Raw genomic sequence first — 22957 nt, forward strand, 5'->3', positions numbered from 1 at the left:
CCTCCTTCTCTTTCCCTGGCTACTGCCAGGACCTTGTCCAGAGTTCCTTCCCTTCTTATCCCTCCATTGCTGCCCTTCCCACACCTCAATCCAGAACTGGCCACATAATTGGTGGGGTCCAGTGCAAATGACAATGTGGGGCCCCATGTTCAAAATGATGAAGAATTTCAAGTTGGTGACACCTGAGCATGAAAAAAACATGGGGCTCTTCTGAACATGGGGCCCTGGGCAACCCATAAAGCTAGCTCTGCTTTGGCTCTCAACATCCCCCTAGGACCTGACGTCACATAGCAACGGGTCTTTGCAGATGCAATTAAGGTTATGGATTTATGTTAGGGGGATTATCTGGTGTGAAAGTCAGTTTTGTGTGTCCACTTGACTAGGCTCCAGTCCCCAGTTATTCCAGCAAACACCAGTCTGGGTGTTGCTGTAGAGGCATTTTTGCAGATATGGTTAACATCTACAATCTGTTGATTCTAAGTGAAGGAGATGACCCTTGATAATGTCGGTGGTCTTCTTCCAACCCACTGAGAGCCCTTAAGAGAAAAATGGAGGTTTTCCTAAGGAAGAAGAAATTCTACCTCCAGACTGCAGCATTGGCTCCTGCCTCAGTTTCCAGCAGTCCCTACGGATTCTAGGCTTGCCAGCCCCCTTAGTCATGTTCTCAATTCCTTGAAATAAATCTCTTTATATCTTAACATATATTAATAATATATGTGTATATAAAACACTGGCTCATGCTACAATATGGATGAACCTTGACAACATGCTAAGTTAAAAGAGGCCAGATATACAAGGCTATACAATGTATGATTCCATTTGCATAAAATGCCCCAAATAGGTAAAGCCATAGAATCAAAAACAGATTGGTGGTTTCCAGGGGCTGGGGAGTGGGGGCAATGGAGGGACTTCATAATAAGGTTTTCTCTTGGGATGATGAAAATGTTTTGGAACTAGATAGAGGTGACAGCTGCACAACGATATGAATGTAGCAGATGCCACTGAACTGTACATTTTACGATAGTTAATTTTATGTGATGTGAATTTTACATCAATAAAAAACACTTAATAAAAAGTTTTAATTTAGATATATTATTTTTCTTGATTACTGAGTTTTTGGTGACCATTTTCCACCCCTTTAAATTTTGCTCTGGAGGCTGAGTCCAAGCCTGTCCATGCCCTGCATGGACCCCAGGGAACTTTCTCACCTGGATCTGACCTTGGTATTCCTCTGCAGGTCCCCCATGCCTCCAGAACAAAGTCTAAGCTCCCAGTGGCTTTCAAGCTGGCCTCTCCAGATAAACCCAGCCCCACCCAGTGTTGGAGTGCCCTCTGCTCCACCTGGCTTCCCCACCTTCCTTCCTCCTCACCTGGGCTCAATAAACTCTCATTCATCCCTTAAGACCCAGTACAAAGGCACTTTCTTATTATCATTTAAATTGACTCTCTCCTCTCAAGCCCCACAGCCCAGCCCCAGCTAGGGGTAGAACCACTGAGCCAGTCTCCCACTTGAGCCTCTACCTCTCTTCCCTTGACCCAGCCTCCTACTTGGGCCTTCACCTCCCTCCCCCTGACCCAGCCTCCCACCTGTGCCTCTACCTCCCTCCCACTAACCCAGCCTCCCACTTGAGCCTCCACCTCTCTTCCCCTGACCCAGCCTCCCACCTGGGCCTCCACCTCCCTTCCACCTGGGCCTTCACCTATCCCTCCACCTCCCTCCCACAGACCCAGCTCCCACCTGGGCCTCCACCTCCCTCCCTCTGACCCAGCCTCCCACCTGGGCCTATACCTCCCTCCCACCTGGGCCTCCACCTCCCTCCCACAGACCCAGCTCCCACCTGGGCCTCCACCTCCGTCCCCTGACTCAGCCTCCCACCTGGGCCTCCACCTCCCTCCCACTGAGCCTGCCTCAGAGCTAGAGACTCTGTTCTCCCCCTGCCAGGCCCTGCGTCACACTGGCCCTGGAGGAATCTTCCTATCACCCAAATCTAACTCTTGTCTCCAACTCCAATAGACACAGGTCCACAGAGTGATATATGAGCTTTCTATGGAGTTCTATGGTGGGTGGCTTCAGATAGGGACATCTATCCAGGGGACTCCCCAAAGCAGGGCCACAGCTGCCTCTTCCAGACCACCTCCATCCTCTGGCTGGTCTTACTGCCTGCGTGTGTGTGTGTGTGTGTGTGTGTGTGTGTGTGTGTGTCTGTGTGTGTGTGTGTTTCTCTCTCCCTCTCCCACTCCCCCAACAGCTGCAATCTGGAAGAAATTACTCTTCTAAACAGCCAGACTTCCCCAGTTTCAGGAAATTCCAAGCGGGCAGAGGGAGGGGCCAGGCTGGGGGTGCGCCCTGTCCATCCCCCACCCCCTCTGCGAGTTCTAGTCCCGGCCTCTGTCCGCCCCACACTCAGCACACGGGGGCCTCCGCGTTTCCACCACTGCCTTCTAGTCCCTTAAAACCTACAGGCAAAATTTTGGAGAAGGAGGGCTGGGAGGGGCCTGTGCCTCAACCCCGTCTGCTTGGGGACGGCGAACTGAGCGGGACTGAGCGGTGACTCCGCGTCTGCTTGCGCTCCTGCCATGGCCCCCGAGAGGGGCTGACACTTTAGTTGGGTGCAGGTAAGGAAGGGACCCGATGCCAAGGCCTGCCGCGGGTAGGGCTCAGACTCTTAGGTCCGGGGGAGGAGCCTGGGGACTTGGACTTCTGAGCCTGGAGGAGGGGGCTAGGGACCCCACCAGTGGAACCGAAGGGGGAGGGGCTGAGGGCCGGCTTCTGGGCCTGAGGGAGCCAGGAGCCGGGACTCCCGGACCCGACAGGACAGGAGGCAGCCCGAGGAGGTGGCGTTGCGGGCCCAGATGCCTGGATCCTAAATCCCCTCCGGGTTTCGCATGGCACTTTCTTTGCCAGGTGCGATCCCGCCCGGAGGAAGAAGGAAGAAGGCGCGGGCAGGGCACTAGGAGGCGGAGGCGGACGCTGAGCCAGGGGCAGACGGGGTCCGGGTCCGAGCCCAAGTCGAGGGAGTGCGCGGGGCCGGCTCGGGGAGAACCGCGAGGTAAGGGGCAGTGGTGGGAAGGAGCCCCCCGTCCTGCCGCGGGAAGGCGGGACTGAAGGCCGAGGATGACGGCGGCCGCTCAATTCCCGGCCGCGGCCACGTGGCCTCAGGAAGCGCGCGGTGGAGCCCCCGCCGGGCGGGGGCGGGGCGGGGGTCTCCCAGTCCGGGGTCCCCGGGCCCCGCCCCGGCCCCACCCGCTTCCCCGCCTCTCGCAGGGGTTTGAGAACCAGTCGGGCCGGATCCGGAGCGGGTTGTTATTTCCGTCCCGGCCCGGCTGGAGCTGAGAGAGGACAGAGGTGAACCAGCTGTGCCCCCCACCCCCCCCACCCCTGCAGCTGGAGCCTGGCCCTGCGGGGGCAGGAAAGAGGGGTCGGGTGGAAGCGGGAGAGGGCAGCCCGGGGGCCGGCCTTTGCGCCTGGCTTGCTGGCTGCTTCGCGCTGGTCACAAACAACAGCCCCTCTGTACCGCGAGCCTTGGCCGGGGCAGGAACTCTTTCCGAGCATGACCTCACTGCGTCGGGCACAGCAACCCTGCTAGGGGGAGATCGCAGCCTTCTATTCAAGAGGACACCCAGGGCCACAAGTGAAGTGACTTACCCAGGGTCTCAGAGCTAGCCAGGGGAAGAGGTGGCATTTGAAAATGAGCTATAACTCATTGCTCTTGTCTGGAATGGAAAAGAGAGAAGGCGGGGGCGGCAGTTGGAGAGTCCATGGTGCAAGGAAACCCTTGGCCTTTATAGCAAATCAAATATTATTTTTTCTCCATGGGGCTGCACACCCATCCTCTTCTATGGGGAGGGGGCTGTGAGCAATATAATCTAATTCTTAGACTGTAGACTTCATCTCGATTCCAAATCCAGCCCCCAGCATTTGCTGCTGTGTGACCCAGAGCAAGTTACTTGCCCTCTCTGTGTCTCAGCCGTCACACATCTGTAAAACAGACATTATGATAATAATCTCCCCTCACTGGGTTGTTCTGAAGATTAAATGAATTAGTTCATCCTTGTGCAGTGGCTGGCCCAGAATAAGCACTTGAGAAATAAAACATCAGCACCATGAGTATACTTTTTGATGCGTTGTAACAAACGGGAATTCTGACTTCTGTTTTTCAGAGGAGTAAACTGAGATTTAGGCTGAGGAAGCTAGGTTGGGGTCCCACAAAAAGGAAATGGCAACGTTGGAGGCCAGGTGTGGTTGACATCAGGAACCAAGACCTTGACGTGTTGCCAGGTCCTGGAAAATGGCAGTGACTTGTAGGGCGCTGGAAGGATGGAAGGAGGACCCGAGCTGGGAGCTGGGCTGTGAGAAGAAGTAGCTGAGAGCTGTCAGGGAGGGGTGAGTTCAAGATGTAGCAGACAGTGGAAGGAGCCAACTCAGCTCTGGAGTCCTACAAAGCTGGCTTTGGGATCTTACACAAGTCACATACTCTCCCTGAGCATGTTTCCTTCTCTGGACCACTGCAAGAATGTCCAGGTGGGACTCCAGTGAGCATTTATTTATCCGTTGAACATTAACTGTGTGTTGGGTACTGTGCTAAGACTTTCATGGGCACGACTTCACCAATTCTTGAAGAAAGACTATGAAGTATTATGTTAGCACCATTCCATTTTCGAGATGAGGATATGAGGTCATAAAGGTTGAGTAACTTGCCCAAAGTCACACAGCGATCGGCACCACCAGATCCAAACCTGGGCAGTTGGCTTTCTGAATTCCACTCTTTTCGCCTCTAACTCACTGCAGAGCAAGTGCTGAGATAATGGGCCGTGCTAACACCTAGAGAAGGTTTTTATTTTAAACTGTGGATTCAGATTCATTAATGAGCTGAGTTCAACATTTAAAAATAAAATAGATTAGAATAGAAAATATCAGAGTGCCTACCATGTGGTCAGGTAAATCTTTGTTTCTTAAAATTTTTGTTTCCATTATGGGAGAAGACGGAGTGCTGAGTTGAGGTCAGAGATATTTGATAAACACTGCAGACGTGGTAAAGCAAGACTGGTTTCCCCAGAAAAGTAAATGTAAAGGGTGTGTGTGTGTGTGTGTATGTGTGTGTGTGTGTGTTTGTGTGTGTGCCACGTAGAAAACAGGCTTCAGAATACAGCCATTAACAATTGTTTTAAATCCTTTTGGCTTTAATTTTTCTACACATTATCATCAGTACTTCCCAGGGTGCCTGTTACTACAAAAACAATGCTAGCTGCTTTTTCTTCCTCGTAGTGATTTATCATCAAATCTAATTTTTGTTCCACAGTTATTGTTTGGGGACATATTTCTCCCCCCCAACATGAGCACTACCAACTGGCTGATACTGTTAAAATATAGTTTTCTTGGCTTGAATTTTTCTATGTGGCCTGCAAGGAAGGTAGTGTTATTTTATCTATTTTACGGAGAGGAAAACAGACGGGGAGATAAAGTCATTTATCCCAACTCGTACAGCTGGCAAAGGGTGGGGCTTCGATTGAAATAGAAAAAAGGATTTTTTTTTTGTTATAATAACAGTGACTGTTAAAACAAAAGTACAAGGTCATCAGAGTCCCTCCCAGAAGTTCCACAGAAAACAGCCAAGTTCCAGGATATGGGCAGAGGTTGGCTGTATTTCTGTTTACCGTTGAATCTGACGTGGCCATGCGCAATAGAGCACCTAGTTTGCAATTTACAAGCTGCCAGCTTCAAGTTTATGCCAGTCTTGCCATTTTCTTTTTTTAACACAGGGGAATTTGTATGATTGTTATGTTACAAAATATGAGACATCATATTTTTAGGTCATGGTCTTTCAAAATCAGATATAGTGGCCCCTGAGTAGCGCCGGGAAGCGGCGGGGGGCGGGGGGATTGGTTTCAGGAATCCCATGGATACCAAGATCGGAGTATACTGAAGTCCTGTATACAAAATGGACTAGTATTTGCATAGAACCTATGCACATCCTCCTGTATACTTTAAATCATCTCTAGATTACTTACAATACCTAACACAATGTAAATGCTAATGCAAATAGTTGTATTGTTTTTTAATTTGTATTTTTAAATTTCTTCCCAAAATATTGTTGATCGCAGTTAGTTGAATCTGCTTATTTGGAACCGTGGCTACCCAGGGAGGACTGTAATTCAAATTATAAAATGCTGTGCCAGTAGCCAGATCCCCACGCCTACCCTAACCTCCTGAGTTAGGATCTTCAGGCAGGCCTGCACTGTGACTTTTGTGCACCGGAGACAAATCCTTTTTAGGCTTCTTCTTCCACGTGTGTGTGTCGTGGGTTCTAGACACTGTGCCTGCTTTGCCTAAAGGACAGAGTCAGCCTTGTCTTCAGGAAATGGGCCTGGGAATTTCCCTCTCCCTCTCGGGAGGAGTTTGCGAAGTAGTTTTTTGTTATCTGACTTAGAGGAAGGCTCTAATAACTAGTTTTTAGGAGGAGCGGCATAGCGTGGTGGTCATGTGTATTTTGGAGCCAGGCAAACCTAGATCTGAATCTGAGATTTTAGTCCAGCAGCTGTGCGGATTGGACCTCTCAGAGCCTCATTTTCCCCGCCTGTAAAATGGGGATAATCCCACCATCGTCCTGTTCTCATGGAGAGCATCCTTTGGGAGAACCGCATGGCTGACTAGGCCCTGGGCTGGGGACAGGGAATCGGGGGCTCTCCGGATGGAAGGCAGCGCTGACCCGCCTGTGCCCCTCACAGATGCCAGTGCTGAAGCAGCTGGGCCCCACGCAGCCCAAGAAGCGGCCCGATCGAGGCGCCCTGTCCATCTCGGCGCCACTGGGCGACTTTCGGCACACGCTGCACGTGGGACGCGGCGGCGACGCCTTTGGGGATACCTCGTTCCTGAGCCGCCACGGCGGCGGGCCGCCCCCCGAGCCCCGGGCGCCACCCGCGGGGGCCCCGCGCACAGCACCGCCGCCCGCTGTCCCGCAGCCCCCGGCCCCGGCTCTCCGCGCGCCTGCGCCCGCGGACCCGCTGCTGTCCTTCCACCTGGATTTGGGCCCCTCCATGCTGGATGCGGTACTGGGCGTCATGGACGCAGCGGGTCCAGTGGCTGCAGCCGCCAAGCCTGACGCGGACCCCCGCTCCGGGACGCAGCACACCAGGGCCGGCTACTGCCCCAGTGCGGACCTCGAGCTGGACGACATCATCGGCCTTTAGGCACCCCCAATCCTTGCACCCTTCTCGCCCGGCACCCCAGTGCTGTATACATAAACGGCCAAGGCTTGTACCCTGGGCTCTGAGTGTTCACTTTGTCCTGAGGAAGGGGTGATGGGGAGGGATGAGAGGGTCCTGAAGCCTTGGAGATCCAGATGTGGCACCTGGAGTTTCCGATCCAGGTTGAATGATTGGCCTGCAGTGGGATGCGTCTTCTTTACAAGAGTCAGGGGGCATGGCCAGCCGGTGTCCCCCCCCCAGAAGGCGGTGCTAAGTTTCATTCACCAAATACTGGCTGAGCGCCAACGCCTGACCGAGGTGGTCCCCGGGGCTGGGCTGCAAGCTCCGCCTAGAGGGGCCTCGCGGAGCCAGCAGAGTGCTGTGGTCCGGAAGCTCCGGCCTCTTGGCCCTGCACGTCTTAGGAGGACACGGCCTTTTACTCGCGGAGGCCGACAGAGGGCAGTGGCTGGGAACCCTTGCAAAGCCTGGAGGGGCGTGATCCCCGGTAAGCGCCTTTGTTCCGCAAAGGTGCGTCGGCCGCAGGGCGGTGGCATCGTCCCAAGTCTGGGCAACAAAGTTCCGTCTGAGCCCATAAATGTCCTGGTTCTCTAAGATCCCAAAGGGGCGAGGCCGCACATGCAAATCATTTGGACCGAGAGCGAAGCCAAGTTCTCTGCAGCGGTCCCCAACCGTTTTGGCACCAGGAACCGGTTTCACCGAAGACAATTTTCCTACGGACGGCGGGGGTGATGCGAGCGATGGGGAACGGTTGTAAATGCAGATGAAGCTCCGCATACTTGCCCGCTGCTCACCTCTTGCTGCGCGGCCCCGTGCCTAACAGGCTGCCACAGCTCCGGCCGGGCTGAGGGGCCGCAGCTCTGAGGTCCCAGAGAGGACGTTCTCGTCCCGGAGGGGCGGGGCCGCACCAGTAAATCACTCGGGCTGGGGGCGGGGTTAGGTTCTTAAAGACCCCGCCCAGGGGGCGGGGCACATGTAAATCACTTGGGCTGGGGGTGGGGTCGAGCTCCCTAGAGCCCACCCGGATCAAGACCAAGACGGCCTCACCAGGGACTGAGCGTAGTCTCCGGGCGCGGGAGAAGCGCGGTCCCGGGCGGAAGCGTCAGGCTATCCACGGGAGACGGCAGGGCCACAGCCCTCCCAAGCGAGTGCCCGGGGCGTGGACCTCAGGGGCGGGGGCTGGTGGCGGAAGCGCGGGTCGCTGACACCACAGTCGGGTTAAGACACCGTCCAGGCAGGGCTGCCCTCGGCACGGCGACCTGGTCTGCGTGGCGAGCGCGCCAGTTGCTCCCCGCACCCTTGGCGGCGGCCAGAGCCAGAGCCCGCGTCCCCGCCGGCCTGCTGCTTCTTCCTGGAGGGCCACAGCCACTACGGCGCCCACTGCCGCCAACCCACCCTGGGGCGCCGGCGCCATCGCACCGCGGGACGCAGGCCAAGGCTGTGGCCGTCATCCAGCGAATACGCCAGGACCCGCTGACTTCCCGACGGGCTAAGCCGACCGCTTCCTGGGCATGCGCGGAGAGCCTGTCAACGCTCCTGCCAGGACGCGCTGGTGCCGGCCCAACCACAGCACGGCTTCCGCGGCCCCACGGCCCGGGACCGCGCCGCGCCCACCGAACCCGTCTTCGGCTCAGGCTTGGCAGCCGGGCTCGGGGTGCCTGCCATCCTGGATGCGCTGCGCAGCGGGGACGGGCGTGGGGCAGAGGACACACACAATGGTGAGAAGCATGGAACGGGGGCACAGGAGGACCTGGGCACGGCCCAGAGGCGGCTGGCCGGGGCCGCCTATCCAGGAGGGAGCAGAAAGCCGGTCTGGAACCCTGGAGAGCAAGGCAGCTAGGGAAACGGCGCTCATTTGGGAACACTAGGCCCAAGAGGGCAGGCACTTCACAGGACAGAGGGAGAAGGCACTGAAGCCAACAGTGGCCGCCAGGACCACCCAGTGCTGGCCTGGGAAGCACGGGCCCTGGCGGCCCCAGAGCCGTCTGCTGGGCAGGCAGCAGCAGAGTGGGGTCCTGGGGCCTGACCCAAGGATGAAGAAACGCCCATTCTGGCTAAGGCTATGTACTCATGCAAACCCCTCCCATTTTGTGGCCCTCATGGTGACCCAGCTTGCGCTACAGGCAGAAATTGCCAAGGCCCAGCAACACCTGGTCCAAGTCGCTCCATCCTGTGCTGTTGCCCACACAGACCCTGCACCTGACACTGGCCCTGCTGCAGCTCTCGGGCCCTGGGGAGGCGGCAGCCGGCTCTGGGGCTCTGAGACAGGCCCTCTTGGTACCAGAGCTTCAAGCAGCTCCCAGCTGAGGTTCAGGGACCTGGTAGGCCTGGGCCGCCACGTGCTTTGTGCCCCACCCTCCCCCACACTGGCAGGTATGGCACAAGTGCTGAGCCAGAGGCTGGAGGCCCAGGGGCTTCGTGTGCTACAGTCCCCAGGGGTGGCACCCTCACCTCACACTGGCCAAGGTGCCCCATGGTTCCCAAATCTACCTACCCAAGCCTGGGTTAAGCCTGAGTCAGGAAGTAGGGAGCCAACCCCTGGGGAAAGCCTGGCTGTGCCCTATGGGGAAGACAGGGGTCACGTACCGGCCGAGGGCTGAGATTCCCCTGGATTGACATTCCCAGACCTGGAGGAGCCAAACTGGATCCAAACACCCCAAGGAGGAAAGACAGTCCAAGCAGGAAGGACAAGTCAGGAGCAAGTGCTTTCTCTCTCTCTCTCTCTCTCTTTAATTTTGGTTTCTCTCAAGCTTCCAAATGGTGCTCAGTGCTCCAAGGAAAGAATGAAGGAAGGAAAGGGGAGAGGAGAGGAGGGGAAGGGGAGGCAGAGGAGGAACATCTGGAAAAAAAGCAGCCCGACAGTCCAGCTGTTTGCAAACTCAGCACATCCTCCAGTTACATGGCAGAAGAGGGAGGGAGGACCAAAAAGAAAAGGGGGAGGAAGAAGAAAAATAACTTAAATAAACACACACAAAAAGAAAAGAGAAGGAAACATGACGTGAGCTGGTGATCCATGAAGGCGGGGAGGGAGGGGTAACCATTTTACCTGTGCTGAACCAAGGGGAGATGGGAAGCAGGAAGAGGAGGGAGGGAAAGGGGAAAAAAAAACCAGAAGAAACATTGGGGGTAGAGGGAGGAGGGGACACGGAGACAACTTAATACAACTTCAGACGAGGCGGCCCGGCCGGCGAGGTCCCGCGATGGCCTCCGGAGTCCTCAGTGCGACGTGGTGGTGGATCTGGTGGTGGTGGTGCTGGCACTGGCATTTCTGGGGTGGGGGGCCGAGGGCGGGGCACAGTCTCTAAGCAGCTCCCCTCACCCCAAACACTGAGGCCCCAGAGGGCTGGGCAACAAGAGTCTATGATGAGGCAGACGAGACAGCAGGCGGTGGGCTGGGTGGCTGGGTGCCCCCGCCGCAGGCGGGCCCGGGCTGGACAGCCTGTCTTCTTTCCACTGGCCCCCCTGGCATGGGATGGGCCAGGGCGCCGGGTCGGGTACCGGAGTACAAGCTCGAAAGAGAGAGAGAAAAAACACTGAGACAGCATTAGTGGAGGTGAAAGGTGGACAGACAAGCCTACAGACCATGCCCCCAACCCTCTGCTGTCCCACTCCCTCCTCCCCCAATCCCATCCCTCTGAGACAAAAAATAAAAATGTAGAAAAAATCTCTGTACAGACTCCCCGGTGGGAAAACGGGGGCAGGGACAGTGGCTCTTCCTGGAGCCTGATCCCCACAAATTAATTTACAACCCAAGTCCACGGCTCAAAAACAAAATCCGCAAAGGCGGCGTTGGGGGGCTGCAGCCCCTGCCCCCCGCCCCCATCCTCGCTGGGTGCTCAGAAGGCTGATAGCTGCGCCAGGCTGAGGCGGCAGTCGATGCTGGAGTTGTCCGGGCCCGTGTAGGCCAGGCCTAGGGGCTCTAGGAAGGCCCGGCAGGCGGCCTCGCCCTCGAAGGCCAGCTCGGCCTGCAGGTAGGAGACTGGCAGCGCAGGGCGGAAGCTACGGAGACAAGAGGAGAAAGCGATGAGGCGGGCAGGCGGGCAGGGGAGGGCCCCACGAGCAGGGAGCGAGGCCCCCCATTCGGGTACCCACAGGGTTTCCTCAGCACGGTGCCTGCTGGCTCCCCAACCCCCTCCCAACCTCCCCACCTCAGGGGCTTGGGGGGGCCCGGGGTGGGGTTGGTGGCCCCAGTCCCCAGCTGTGCCCCCCCTCACCCTCACTTACCTGTGCAAGGGGTCAGGAAGGGCAGGGGCTGGGAGGGAAGGGCCCAGCGGGCTCCTCCGCTGGCTGAGGGGCAGGGACTAGTCAGACGGAGCAGCACATGGGACGGGATGGGACAGCGGGGCTGCCAGTGCCACCCTGGGGACCCCAGCCCTCGGGTCAGAATGCTTTTGGGAACCTGAGCACAGGTGTACCGGCCAGCACTCATCGCTATATACTCAGAGCAGCAATTTTTGGTTGCCATTAAGAAGAGATACTATTGGTTGAGCACTTGACATGTGCCAGCAATCAGCTGTCCCCAGAGCCTCCCATTAACACACGGGACCCTTTTACAAAGAGTGTGTTGCCAGGCCCTTTAGACACACTCAAAAAAGGCACTGAGTGAGTGGCACTAAGTACTAGAAGCTGGTTCTGCTCCAAAGCCAAGGCGGCCCTGGGATCAGAGAGCCTGCTCCGTCTCCCAGCCTGAGCTGGCCTGCGGCCCTCTGCAAGGACACAGCTCTGGGCCCTGAGGAAGGACGCTTGCCGAGGAGTGGTGGCACCAGCCTCCTAGGCGGGAAGGCACTAACTGAGGCCAGTGACAAAACAGGGCTCACCCACAAGGGGCACTCAGGGCTGTGTCACTAGCCAAGACTGGTTCATCCAACCACACACCATGTACAGCACAGAAGCTTGACAGCTGCCCGTTGCGGGGCCTATCAAGCCACAGAGGGCTGGGTGGCGAGTGTTGTGCACTGTGCCTCCTGAATGTGCACTGCCCTGTGTCCTCTTCTGTTCCTGTGGGGTCCACCCCGGCTCAGTCTTTCCCCAAAGTTGGCTTTACCTAAACTAGATCCCAGAACGAGTTTCCTAACCTTCAGGCTTGATAGCCCATCGCCAGCTCCAAAGCATCCTGTGACTACTGTCATGAGAGGGACAGCTGGCCTGGCATTCAAGGCCCCTCGGCCTACCAACCCACCTCTTGGGGTTTCGCAACCTCGGCAAGACTGACATTTGGGGCCAGATGACCCTGTGGGGCTATCCTGGGCGCTGCAGTATGCTTAGCAGCATCTCTGGCCTCTACCCACTATATTCCAGTAGCATCCCCTTGCTGTGACAACCAAAAACATCTCCTGACATTGATGTCCCCTGGGATCCCGTCAATCCCTGGACTGAGAACCATGGGGTCTAGGCATGCGTCAAGCATCTCTCCCAGGACGCACAGTGAGCCACACGCAATGTCTGGTGACAGAGGACACGCTCAGTAAGCCAGGGCCCAGCTGTCCAACAGCCTTTCAGCACCACCCGCAGCATGGCTGCCCCATCAGTGTTGTCTCCCTAAATGCTTCTGGCACTTTCAAAGGAGTGAGAATATGGGCCCTGTCCAGTTAGACCAAAAGCTGTCTAGTTTGTCTCTACCGAGTGGGAGCACAGTGAGAAGCTGTAACAGGTGGACAGAGACCTCACAGGGAGGGAGCCCAGAGCTCAGAGCCAGGAGATGAACTAGGGTCCAGGTAGGTGTGAACAGGAGGCGGGTGGAGATGGAACCCAGGAGCAGTGAGATAAGAATGGTGGGAGGAGGAGAGAAGGAGGAGGAGGACACAGAGGAGGGACCTGGAACACAGAGGGTGGCTGTGAGAAGGAAATCAAGGGGGGCCGCAGAAAGGAGAGCTGAGTGGAGAAAGAAGAGGTGGGAGAGAAGGCCAGGACATGGGGGAGGGGGCCCCGACAACGGGGAGCTGGGAGGAGGCCTGTGGCCAGGAGTGTGTTGGGGGGAGGGGGCGATACGAAGCAGAAGGGCCAGAAGAGCAGAGGGCAGAGGGGGAGCTCAGCACCACATACGTTTTGATCATGGCCTTGAGGGCAGCCTTGCGCTCCCGGTCTGCAAACTTGTCCACGAGGTAGCCAGACATGCAGGGTGCGTGACAATAGAGCCGGAAGAAGCGGTGGTAGTTGCCCAGAGCCCAGGCCGCCCTTAGAGCCAAGGCATGGGCCACGCAAGGGTCTGCCTTCAGTTCCCGAGTGAGGTATGCCAGCTCTGTGGTGATGTCTAGGGCCCAAGACAAAGGCAGTCGGGTCAGCAAGGCTCAACCCTGGGCGCTGCAGCCCCACCCCAGGGACTGTGCCTCACCTCCTGAGTTCTTAGTGAAGATGAAATAGAGAATCCGGTAGGCAGTAAACTCGCCCACATTGCCGGGCAAATTCTCAGCATATAGTGACTTAAGCTGCGTCTGGCACTGGTTAAACTCTTCGTGGTCTCCCTGGAAGGCAAGGCACAGACAGCGGAGGGCAGAGTAAGGCCACAGAGGGAAGAGCAGCCACAGGGGAGGAAGACAGGGAGGCCCACAGTGGGCCACTTACCTTCTCCAAGGCGATTCGGGCGTGGGTCTCGTACACCTCCACTGTGAACTCGGTGCGGACACCTTGCACCTGGGGCAGCGGGGACAGAACAGGAGTCACAGGGAGCTGGGGCAGGACTGGCCCAGACCAAGGCCCTCCCGGTGTGCACCTCACCGTCAGATCCTGCCGGATCGACTTCATCTGCTCACATGCAAACGCGTAGTCTTGTTTCTCCTTCCAGTGGGACTTGACCATACACAGCGACTTCTTTAAAACCTGGGAAGGGAATCGAAGTAAGGCTGAGGCCACAACTCAGGCAAGGGAAAGCAAGAACATGCTAAAACCCACATTTCCACTAATTTGGTAATTTTTAAATGAGTTTCAACCAACCCGTTGAGTTAGTGACTCACTACCAAGTTAAAAAAATACGTAAAACACAAGTTGAGAGTAAATACCCCCACACCTGTCCCCTGTGTTAAGCACAGGGCTGTATGTGCGTCCCAGAGTGGAACAGTGACCACACTGCTACTTTGGAGCTCAGCCGAGATGCCGAGGCACAATCATTCTCCTGCTCCACAGACCCCGGGCAGAGAGGGCAGCTTTATCCTATCTCCTAAGCAGGGAACGGAGGCTCAGAGGCCAAGTGACTCTGACAAGGCTGCACGCCCCCGACGGCAGGGCTCCAGGCACAGGCCAGTCCGCCTCATGAACCTCTCAGAACGCCCAGCAGCCCAGATGTCTCTGGCCAGGCATGTGAAGGTCAGGGTGGGGTCTTCCCGGAGTCGGGCCCCTGCCTCACCGTACTCCCTCCACGGCCTCTGCCACCCTCCCTGGGTTAGCTGCACAGGCCTCATGCCAGTACCGCCTAAGCAGACCTGCCCCGCCTGGGCACTTACTGCCACAGGGCGCACAGTGGATGGGTCGGGGGCACAGGTGAGACGCAGGTAATGCTTGGTGATGTCAGGGCAGGTGCCCACAATCTGCAGCTCCTGCCAGTCAGGGTCGGCCCCGCTGCTCTCCAGGCTACCCATCTGCAGCACCAGGGGCTCGAGGCGCAGGCGGCGGGAGTGTCCATGCTGGAAGCGGGCTGCCCGCTTTTGCTTCTTAAGATCACGCTCGGGGTCCTCACACTCCAGGGCTGCCATCTTCTTGCGGCTGCGCTTGGTAGGAGCTAGATCGTGCCTAGGAAGGGACAAGGGGCAGTAAAGGGTGCATCTCAGCAGCCTGCTGTCTGCCGATCCAGTCCTCCTCCTCCTCTTCCTCCCAAGGGCCCCCAGCACCTCCACCCCAGCCTGTGTCTCCAGCCCTCACCCACAGTCTCACCTCTTCCCACGCTGCGCCCTGCCTCGGCCCCGATCCATGTGGGCCCCTCGACCACCCCGACCCTTGGCGGGTGGGTTCCTGCGGCCCACAGGGTGACACTCATTCCCTGAGTAGGAACTGTCAGAGTCCGAGTGGGAGTCACTGCACAAAGAAACGGGAGGGTCAGGCCTGAAACACCCCGAGCCCACCCAGCCCACCCTCCAGCCAAGAGCCTTGGCACCTTCTGCGAAAGTGGCGGGTCGGGGACCTGGAGGAGGAGCGGGAACGGGAATCTGTGCTGGAGGAAGAGCTGTTGTCCTTCATGAAGACATTGCGGTTGCCAAACTTGGTGAAGCTGTTGCCCCGGGCTCGGCCAGCACCCCCAGCCCCTGGCGTCCCCCGCTGGGACTGGGCACCCCCGCCTCTCGTCGCCGAGCCTGCCCCCCTAGGAGGGTGAAGACTGCTAGGGGCCTCCCACCGCTTCTTCTTGGGGCTCTCGGCCACAGGCTCCCGGGTCAGCCTGAAGATACAGCAGGACAGGGCATCACCAACCCAGCTGGACACCAGCAGGATCGCAGCCCCCGTTCCTTCTGCCTCACCTACCAACCCGCCCCAGAGACACATCACCTCAGAAAAGAAAAGCACTTACCCAAGGTGACTCAGCTAACATGGTGCAGAAATGGGATGCAAACCCAGGGTTTTCTGTGTCCAGAGTGCTCTTAACCACAAGCAATGCACACCTCCCCGGCATCTGAGGTCCCCACCCCACCCTACTGGCCTCCCCCAAACCCGGATTTCATTCCCCCAGGATCCAACTTTCTGGCTCATTTCTCTTTGGAGCTCCTGGTACCTAGCACCCTAGGTCTCCAAGCTCAGTGCCCGGCCCCTGCTGCACAGCACTACCCTCCACCACGCCCCAGACTAACCCTGGCAGAGGCTCCCGGCTCCAGTCGATGGTATAGGCCGAGCCATCCTGCAGCCGGGCCTGCAGCACCTCCTTGAGCAGTTTCTCCGTCCGGTCCTTGTCCTCCTCCGACTCACAGGCAGTGAAGCAACGCTCCACGTACTCCTTCATGTCCTGGGGCCAATCGTCGGGCTTCCCGGACAGGTTTCCCCGAGCAGAAGGCCCACTGTGGAGAGGGTAGGTGCAGGGGGACTCAGTTGGGGAGGACCCCAAACCCAAGCAAGGACCATCACCACTATCATGCTTTCAGCTGACAAACGTGCCAGACATAAGCCAAGTGTTTTTCTTTCTGTCTCACTCAGTGCTCATAGCAACTCCCAAGGGAGGGTCCTTCTCTCCTTTTCAGAGGAGCACACTGAGGCTCAGGGTGGGGAGCTTGCCAGTGAGACTGGATCAGACACTAGGTGCAGAACGTGGGGACTGGGATGGGGTGAAGGGGCAGTGTCACCTGTGGTTCTGGGCTTTCTCAGGGTTGGGCTGCGGGCCGAAGCCACTGTGCTGGCCCTCTGTGTTGGAACCAAAGCTCTGGTTGGTGACAGCAAAGGGCCGCTTCTGGATGTTGAACTTGAGACCTCCAGTCCCAGGGGCGGCTGTGAGGGCAGCAAAAAGCTGGGGTTAGGCTCTTCCCTGGGTATACCTGGGGGTTCCCAAGGAACACAGAATGAGAGCTTCAAGGGCAACAGGGAGCAGGGAGAGGCCAAGTTCTAAAAAATGACTCTAGCATGAACATGCCAGTTTCAGAGCGGCCCCACCCCAAGCCTTGGGACCATCAAAATACCCAGACACAAGGGCCACCACACCCTGTGCCTCACACCTAGAAGCTCAGCCCCTCAGGTCTCCACACAGCTTTGCCAACTTACGCTTCATGCGGTTCCACAGTTGCTGGCCCTTCTTGGGCTTGGCAGGCTCAGTGTAGGTGTGTGGCCCGTAAGCCTGGCCAGAGGCGGGCCCCGTCTGGCTGTGCTGCGTGGCTGGGGCTGTCCCGGGCTGAGGGCCACTGCTCAGAGCATGAGCCCCATGTGGGGGGTTGGAGGGCTGAGGAGGCTGGGCTGCTGGCAGCTGCTGAGGGGGAGCCTGGTAGGACATGCTCTCATCCAGGCCGGGCACTGGGGGCTGCAAAAGGAAGCAGGCACTGAGCATGGGAGACACGGTTCTGGTGCTGGTGCTCGTGGCACTCACAGCGCAAATAATCACGTTATTACGACAACAGCACTCAGGTCTCAACTCTGCCATGACCTTCCCACATGTCATCACTCTCAATCCTAACTTTGAGGTATGTCCTTTTATTAATGATCCTTTTCACAACTGAGAAGACTCAGGCTCAGAGGGACTAAGCAACTTTCCCAGGGCCCCAGCTGTTAGGCGGCAGCTGGCACTTCAACACTGCAGTTAACACCACCCAACAGCACACCCACTGCAGTGGTTAGGTTACTGTCTGAGCCTGTCAAGACACACACGTGATTACGAACACTCACAGGAACCCTATGATGAGGTTACCACCCTTCCTCCTGCTTTAAAGACTTGATAGATATGCAGAGGTCACATGACTTACAAGTAATTACACTGGGGGTGGGCAAGCTGGGATTCCAACCCAGGTCTATCCACCTCCTGTGCACTAATTCCACCATTCCTCCAAGCCGCACTTTAAATGCAAAGCCAGCCTGTGTGTGTGCGCATGTGGGTGCACATGCTGGGAAGAAACAGACAAGCTCCCACCATCTCCCAACGCCCAAGCTCTAAACCCACCCTAAGTTCAACAACTGTGCTGCACCCTCCTCAATTTCAGACGTGGAGTTTTCAGAAGAGAAAAAGCAGCTTAAATAGCACAGGTATTTTAGCATTAACAGCCCACTCAAAAAACTACATTCCCCTATTCGAGCATAACACAAGGGCTGGGCTGGGGTGTTACCTGGTTCAGAGTCCCCTGGTGCTGGGGTGCCGACTGCTGCTGGGGCGTGCCTGAGCCATAGGAGCCGGCCATCCCGTACTGGGAGGGGGAGCCGTAGCTCTGGTACATGCTCTGCAAAGGCGCGGGAAGGGACGGCTCAGTGCCATGCCTGCCCTCTCCCCTTCTCCGGCCTGCTTGAGCCAGGAACCACACACCAGCACAACTACCCACTGATCCCTCACCTCTCTTTGTCTCTCCACTGTATAAATGCACCAAATTCTCTCATGTATTAAAAAAAAAGAAAAATTTCTATCAATCCCACACCCCACTTAACACTAGTTCTCAGAAGAATCTCTCTGTTCAACAAATACTTACTGAACGCCAACTCTTCTAAGCACTATAACAACACAAGAAATAAAAGGCAAAACCCCTTGCTTTAATAAAGTCTGTGCTCAACTTACAGGTACAGTTGTAGACATGAACAAGTAGCATGTCCAGCAATAAGTATTAAGAAAGAAAAAAAGGCAAACAAAGGAACAGAGGGACATGCTAAGGGGCAGAAGCTCTTTGAAGATGTTATCTGAGCAGAGACCTCCACGCAGTGGGGACACAGGGAAGGAAAGAGCTGCAGCAGGGCAAAGCAAGAGTGGACTTGGCATGTGCAAACACCAAGGTGGTCTCTGTGGCAATGGTGGAATAAGCATGAGGAGAGAAGGGGCCAGATCCAGATATATAGGCCCCAGTGGGCCACAGGATTTTTGAGCAGTTGTCACTGCCATCTCCAACCCATCAATTACCCCTGGGCCCACCCTGGCTGCCTCCTCCACCACTCTGCCCTCGCCCCGCCGGCCAGGCACTCACCATGGGATAGTAGTAGCTGTAGGGGTAGGTGTAATTGTACTGCTGGTACCACTGGTAGTACTGCTGCTGCTGCAAAGCCGAGGCTTCTGCCTGTGACACATACTGTGGAAACAGAAGCCCACGTGCCATCAGCATTGGCACCAGGAGTCCACAAGCCCCACAGATCCCAGAAAGGCAGGTGTTTTTACTGGGAGTTAATTGCCAAGGCATGAAACTGGGTCCATGTCTCTACCATCAGACCCAGGCACATTAGGGACCGGGGCATGGTCTCCCTCTTCAGGATCACATCCTGCCGTGGGTTCCTCAAGGAAACAGGATATTTCCCTCATCAGATTTAGACCTCCTAAAACATCGCTTTATGTTCCCCCACAGTGCATCCCATCCTAGTGATATGAGAGGACACCAAGTTGTGCTTTTCCCACGGCAACCCCCGGCTTAGGGTACCCGGGCTGTGTATGGCCTTCTCACTTGTGCGCTGGCCACAGGCCCATTACTGCTGGCCTTGGTGGAGCTACCGGCAGCTCCTGCTTTGCTGATGCTGGCCAGGGCCTGGCGAGCCTTCTCCCACTCCGGGTTCTCGTGCATTGGGGTCTCCATGCCATTCTCTCTGCCTGCCCCAGCCACCATGCTGTACTGAGAGGACCTGCAAAGAGGGGATACAAAGTCAAACTGTTCTCTCTGCTGAACACAAGTGGGCAAGATGGCTGGAGGAAAATACCAGGTCTTAAATCCCATATCTAACTTTCACTACCCATCTGGGCCTAAGTTTTCTAATCTATGCTATGCTCATAACCATTTCTGCTTCAGAGGCTTCCGTGAGGAATAAATGAGATCACCTACTTAAGGTATTTATCTCAACGCCTGGCACACAACAGTTGTTAAAATCAAATATACAAAACAGGCCGGGCGCGGTGGCTCACGCCTGTAATCCTAGCACTCTGGGAGGCTGAGGCAGGCGGATTGTTTGAGCTCAGGAGTTCGAGACCAGCCTAAGCAAGAGCGAGACCTCGTCTCTACTAAAAATAGAAAGAAATTATACGGACAGCTAAAAAATATATATATATGGAAAAATTAGGCGGGCATGGTGGCACATGCCTGTAGTCCCAGCTATTCGGGAGGCTGAGGCAGGAGGATCGCTTGAGCCCAGGAGTTTGAGGTTGCTGTGAGCTAGGCTAACCCCACGGCACTCTAGCCTGGGCAACAGAGTGAGACTCTGTCTCAAAAAAAAAAAAAAAAATACACAAAACAATTACCAGCACCCACAGAACGTAACAAAAGACCTGGCACCTACTAGGACTAAGTCTTTTATGAATCAAAGAATTCTCTCTGACACCACCCCAGTCAGCAGGTTATCACACTGTTTTGAAAAAAATAAGGAATTAGCAAAAAGATGAATGATTCCACATTGAGTGTTGGGGGCTGCCTTTTAGTTACAGTTGCCTGAACGAATCATCACAGTTCTGCAAAACAAGTACTATACTGTGAAAAATGAAAGCTCAGAGACGTGAAGACTTGCCCTTCCCCGCATTACAACCAAATGCTTCCCTTCGTGCTGGCCAGCCCCCCCCATAGACACTGTTGCATCATTTCCCTCTAAGGCAGTGTGAGGTCCCACCCCAGAGGACAACACTAGGTCTTGCTTCCTCTTTCCCTCCCTGCCTGACCTCTGTCCCTCTGGCCCCACTAACCAATCTGTGGTACGCTGATCACCCACGTTGGCCGCCATCTGGACCTTGGGGTATAAGGGGTGGACCTCGGGAGCCAGACTGCTTTTTCACTGTCTATGAGAAAAAGAATGAGTTAGGGAGGCTCAAGAAGAAGCTAAAAACATGTCATGAAGTGGGGAAGAGAATTAGATGGACTCATGAGAAGCCAGGCAGAAAAGGAAAGTTTGAGACAGAAGGAGCCACTGGGGTAAAGAATCTGAAGACAATTATTGTGTGGACTAAAAAGGCTGTAGTATCAGGGAAAGCCCTTGGCCTCTTTGTAGTGCTCCAGGTGCAAAGGAAGGATTTGAAAACAGGGAAGCCTGAAGAGACTTTCCAAAGAGAAGGAGAAGGGTCTGAAATCCACATGTGGAAAGGGAGGGTGTGAGGGAAACCCTAAGAAAGGCCTGGGGAAGATCCAGAGGGTGGGGTGGGGGAACCTCACTCCAGGGGAACAGGGTCTAAGAACTCCAGAGTATGGGGCGGTGGAAGGAAACAGAGGAGGATGCTTTAACTAGCAAAGTCTGAGCGAACCCTCAAGGCTGAGAGGAGTAGAAAGATTTCTGAGAACCCTGTAAGGAGGGAAGCCGTTCACGGAGCATTGAGAGGAGGGAGGGAGGGGCTGGGCCCAGGAGAGCACTGGAGAATGGAGAAAAATTTCTGAGAGGAAAAGGGGATCTCTGGAGGTTACCCCTAGAAGCAAGGGAAAGTTGAGCATGCCCAAGGGGAACCTTAATGAGAAGAAATGGGTTCTTAGAAAGCGCTTTGAGTCTGATATCAAAAGGTCCCCAAAAGGCAGAGAAAAGACATATATGGGAGGATCCTAGAAGCCTGGGAGAAAGAAGAGGTGATCCACTTGGTTGGGAGTCTGGAGATAAAGCTTTACGGATCCCTAAGCAGGCCCAAAACATCTTTAGGAAATTAAGAATGGGGTGGAGATGACCGGAAGAAAAGTGAAGGGTTGTCTTGGGGGCAAGGACTGAGGGCCTAAACTCCTGGAAGGGATAACTGAGAAGTAGGGGGGGGCTCAAGGGGGAATCCCGCCGGGAGAACCCAAAAGCCTTACAAGAAGTTGAAAGGAGTCTGGAGCTGAGAAAAGCCCTAGAGAAGCCTTAAAGAGGACACAGAAGGTGGGTGGAGGCGAGGAGTCATGAGTGGGGACCCAGACGGGGGAGCCCCGGGAAAAAACGGAGATTAAAGGTAAGGGTAGGAGGGAGTGCTGTAGAGAGGCTCTGGGAAGGGTCTCAAAAGCGGCGACAGGAACTAGCCCCGAGGCCTGGGATCCGGGAAACACCTGGCCGTCCCACAAGCCCAGGGAAGGGAGAGGAGGACGCGAGATGGAGGAGGAAGCCACCCGGATCCCCACGAATGGTCCCGGGGCCACCGCCCAGGCCATGCCCGCGCCTGCGCACCTCGCCCCGGGGAAGGAGACGGAGCTACGGCCGTCCGTCACCCGGGGCAACACCGCGAGCCCAGTGGAACTGTTCGGTCAGTGGGACGTGGGGGACGCTCCGCACCCGGAGAATTCCGAGGAAGGGAAACGGTGAGCTGAAGACGACAGCGCACGCGCGTTAGTGCCCGGCCGCGAGCCCCACACTCCCCCCCAACCCAGGCCTGGTGCGCAGGCGCAGTGGCTGCCCCGGCCCCGCCACACCCTGCCGACGCTCGCGCGCGGAGCCCGTTGGTACGACGGCCGAGAAGGCCTCGGGGCTCGCGAGGCGCAAGACAGAAAGGAGATCCCATTCCCGCCCGCCGCTTCCTGTACCAACCAGGGCCGTTAGTTTCCAGGACACGTTAGCAACGTCCCAAGGCGATAGCAACACGGCTACGACAGCGATCGGCCACCCAGCTGTCTCCTGCCCTCCTTTGGCTTCGACGTCCTGTCCTCAGCGTCTTTACGTCACTCTGAGGCCTCACCCCGCCTCCCTCGGCCCGCACAGCCAATAGACACCGCCAGCTTGACTTGAGCCCGCCCTCCCGCCTACGCACTTACGCGGTGGGCGTTTTAAGGCAAGTCGGAAGAACGGGTGGGGACGGTGGCCCTGAGGGGTCAAGCCCAGTAGTGCGGAGCAGCGCTGAGCAATGCGACGCAGCCTTGTTTTGACCGAGTCAGTGGTAGCCATTGTTATTCCTAAATTGTAAACTGGTGTGGTGAGAGTTGCGAGAGTATGCACAGCACAGTGATGTGGAAGCCCAGGGGAGAGAATGATAAACTCAAAGAAAGGGTGAGAAACATCGTCCACCCGGAAGGAAGAGCGTCCCTAGTAAACAAACCTGGAAGGGCGCACCTGGCGGAGGGCACGGCGAGTTCAAACGTGGAGGCTGGAAGCGAGTGTCGGCATGGGTGCAGCAGTTGGCAATGGCGGTGGGATAGAAGGGTGTGGGGTCCTGGAGTGAAGAGATAGGTCTGTAAAGGTGGGCACGGAGCAGATTCCGAAAGGCCATTGATGTCAGGCTGAGGAATTGGACCATGTCTGTAAATAGCCATTTGTT

At 56.3% G+C, this 22957-nt stretch overlaps 3 protein-coding genes across 3 annotated transcripts; 2 read left to right on the forward strand and 1 right to left on the reverse strand.

Moving 5' to 3' along the window:
* The first annotated feature begins 2375 nt into the window (after positions 1 to 2375).
* CDC42EP5 (CDC42 effector protein 5) lies at positions 2376 to 7258 on the forward strand. The gene is made up of 3 exons (XM_045532753.1): positions 2376 to 2616; positions 2906 to 3050; positions 6727 to 7258. Exon 3 carries the CDS (start codon positions 6727 to 6729, stop codon positions 7186 to 7188), a length of 462 nt encoding a protein of 153 aa, XP_045388709.1. The 5' UTR covers positions 2376 to 2616; positions 2906 to 3050; the 3' UTR covers positions 7189 to 7258.
* A 41-nt stretch (positions 7259 to 7299) lies between these two features.
* On the forward strand, positions 7300 to 10298 carry LENG9 (leukocyte receptor cluster member 9). Its single transcript, XM_045531819.1, is given in 8 exon segments — positions 7300 to 7690; positions 8427 to 8591; positions 8594 to 8630; positions 8698 to 9038; positions 9079 to 9376; positions 9378 to 9502; positions 9505 to 9640; positions 9642 to 10298. Coding segments are annotated over 8 exon segments (1671 nt in total). The 3' UTR covers positions 9820 to 10298.
* LENG8 (leukocyte receptor cluster member 8) lies at positions 9907 to 22368 on the reverse strand. The gene is made up of 16 exons (XM_045532709.1): positions 22234 to 22368; positions 20447 to 20539; positions 19227 to 19401; positions 18759 to 18860; positions 17919 to 18029; positions 16870 to 17122; positions 16458 to 16599; positions 15972 to 16175; positions 15287 to 15565; positions 15067 to 15207; positions 14640 to 14925; positions 13918 to 14019; positions 13765 to 13833; positions 13535 to 13664; positions 13246 to 13453; positions 9907 to 11202 (listed from the first exon to the last, which is right to left on the reverse strand). The coding sequence occupies exons 2-16, from the start codon at positions 20482 to 20484 to the stop codon at positions 11040 to 11042; spliced, it is 2403 nt and encodes an 800-aa protein (XP_045388665.1). The 5' UTR covers positions 20485 to 20539; positions 22234 to 22368; the 3' UTR covers positions 9907 to 11039.
* Positions 22369 to 22957: the final 589 nt, after the last annotated feature.

The sequence above is a fragment of the Lemur catta genome, chromosome 19, assembly GCF_020740605.2.
Source record: "Lemur catta isolate mLemCat1 chromosome 19, mLemCat1.pri, whole genome shotgun sequence".
Lineage (NCBI taxonomy): Eukaryota > Metazoa > Chordata > Mammalia > Primates > Lemuridae > Lemur > Lemur catta.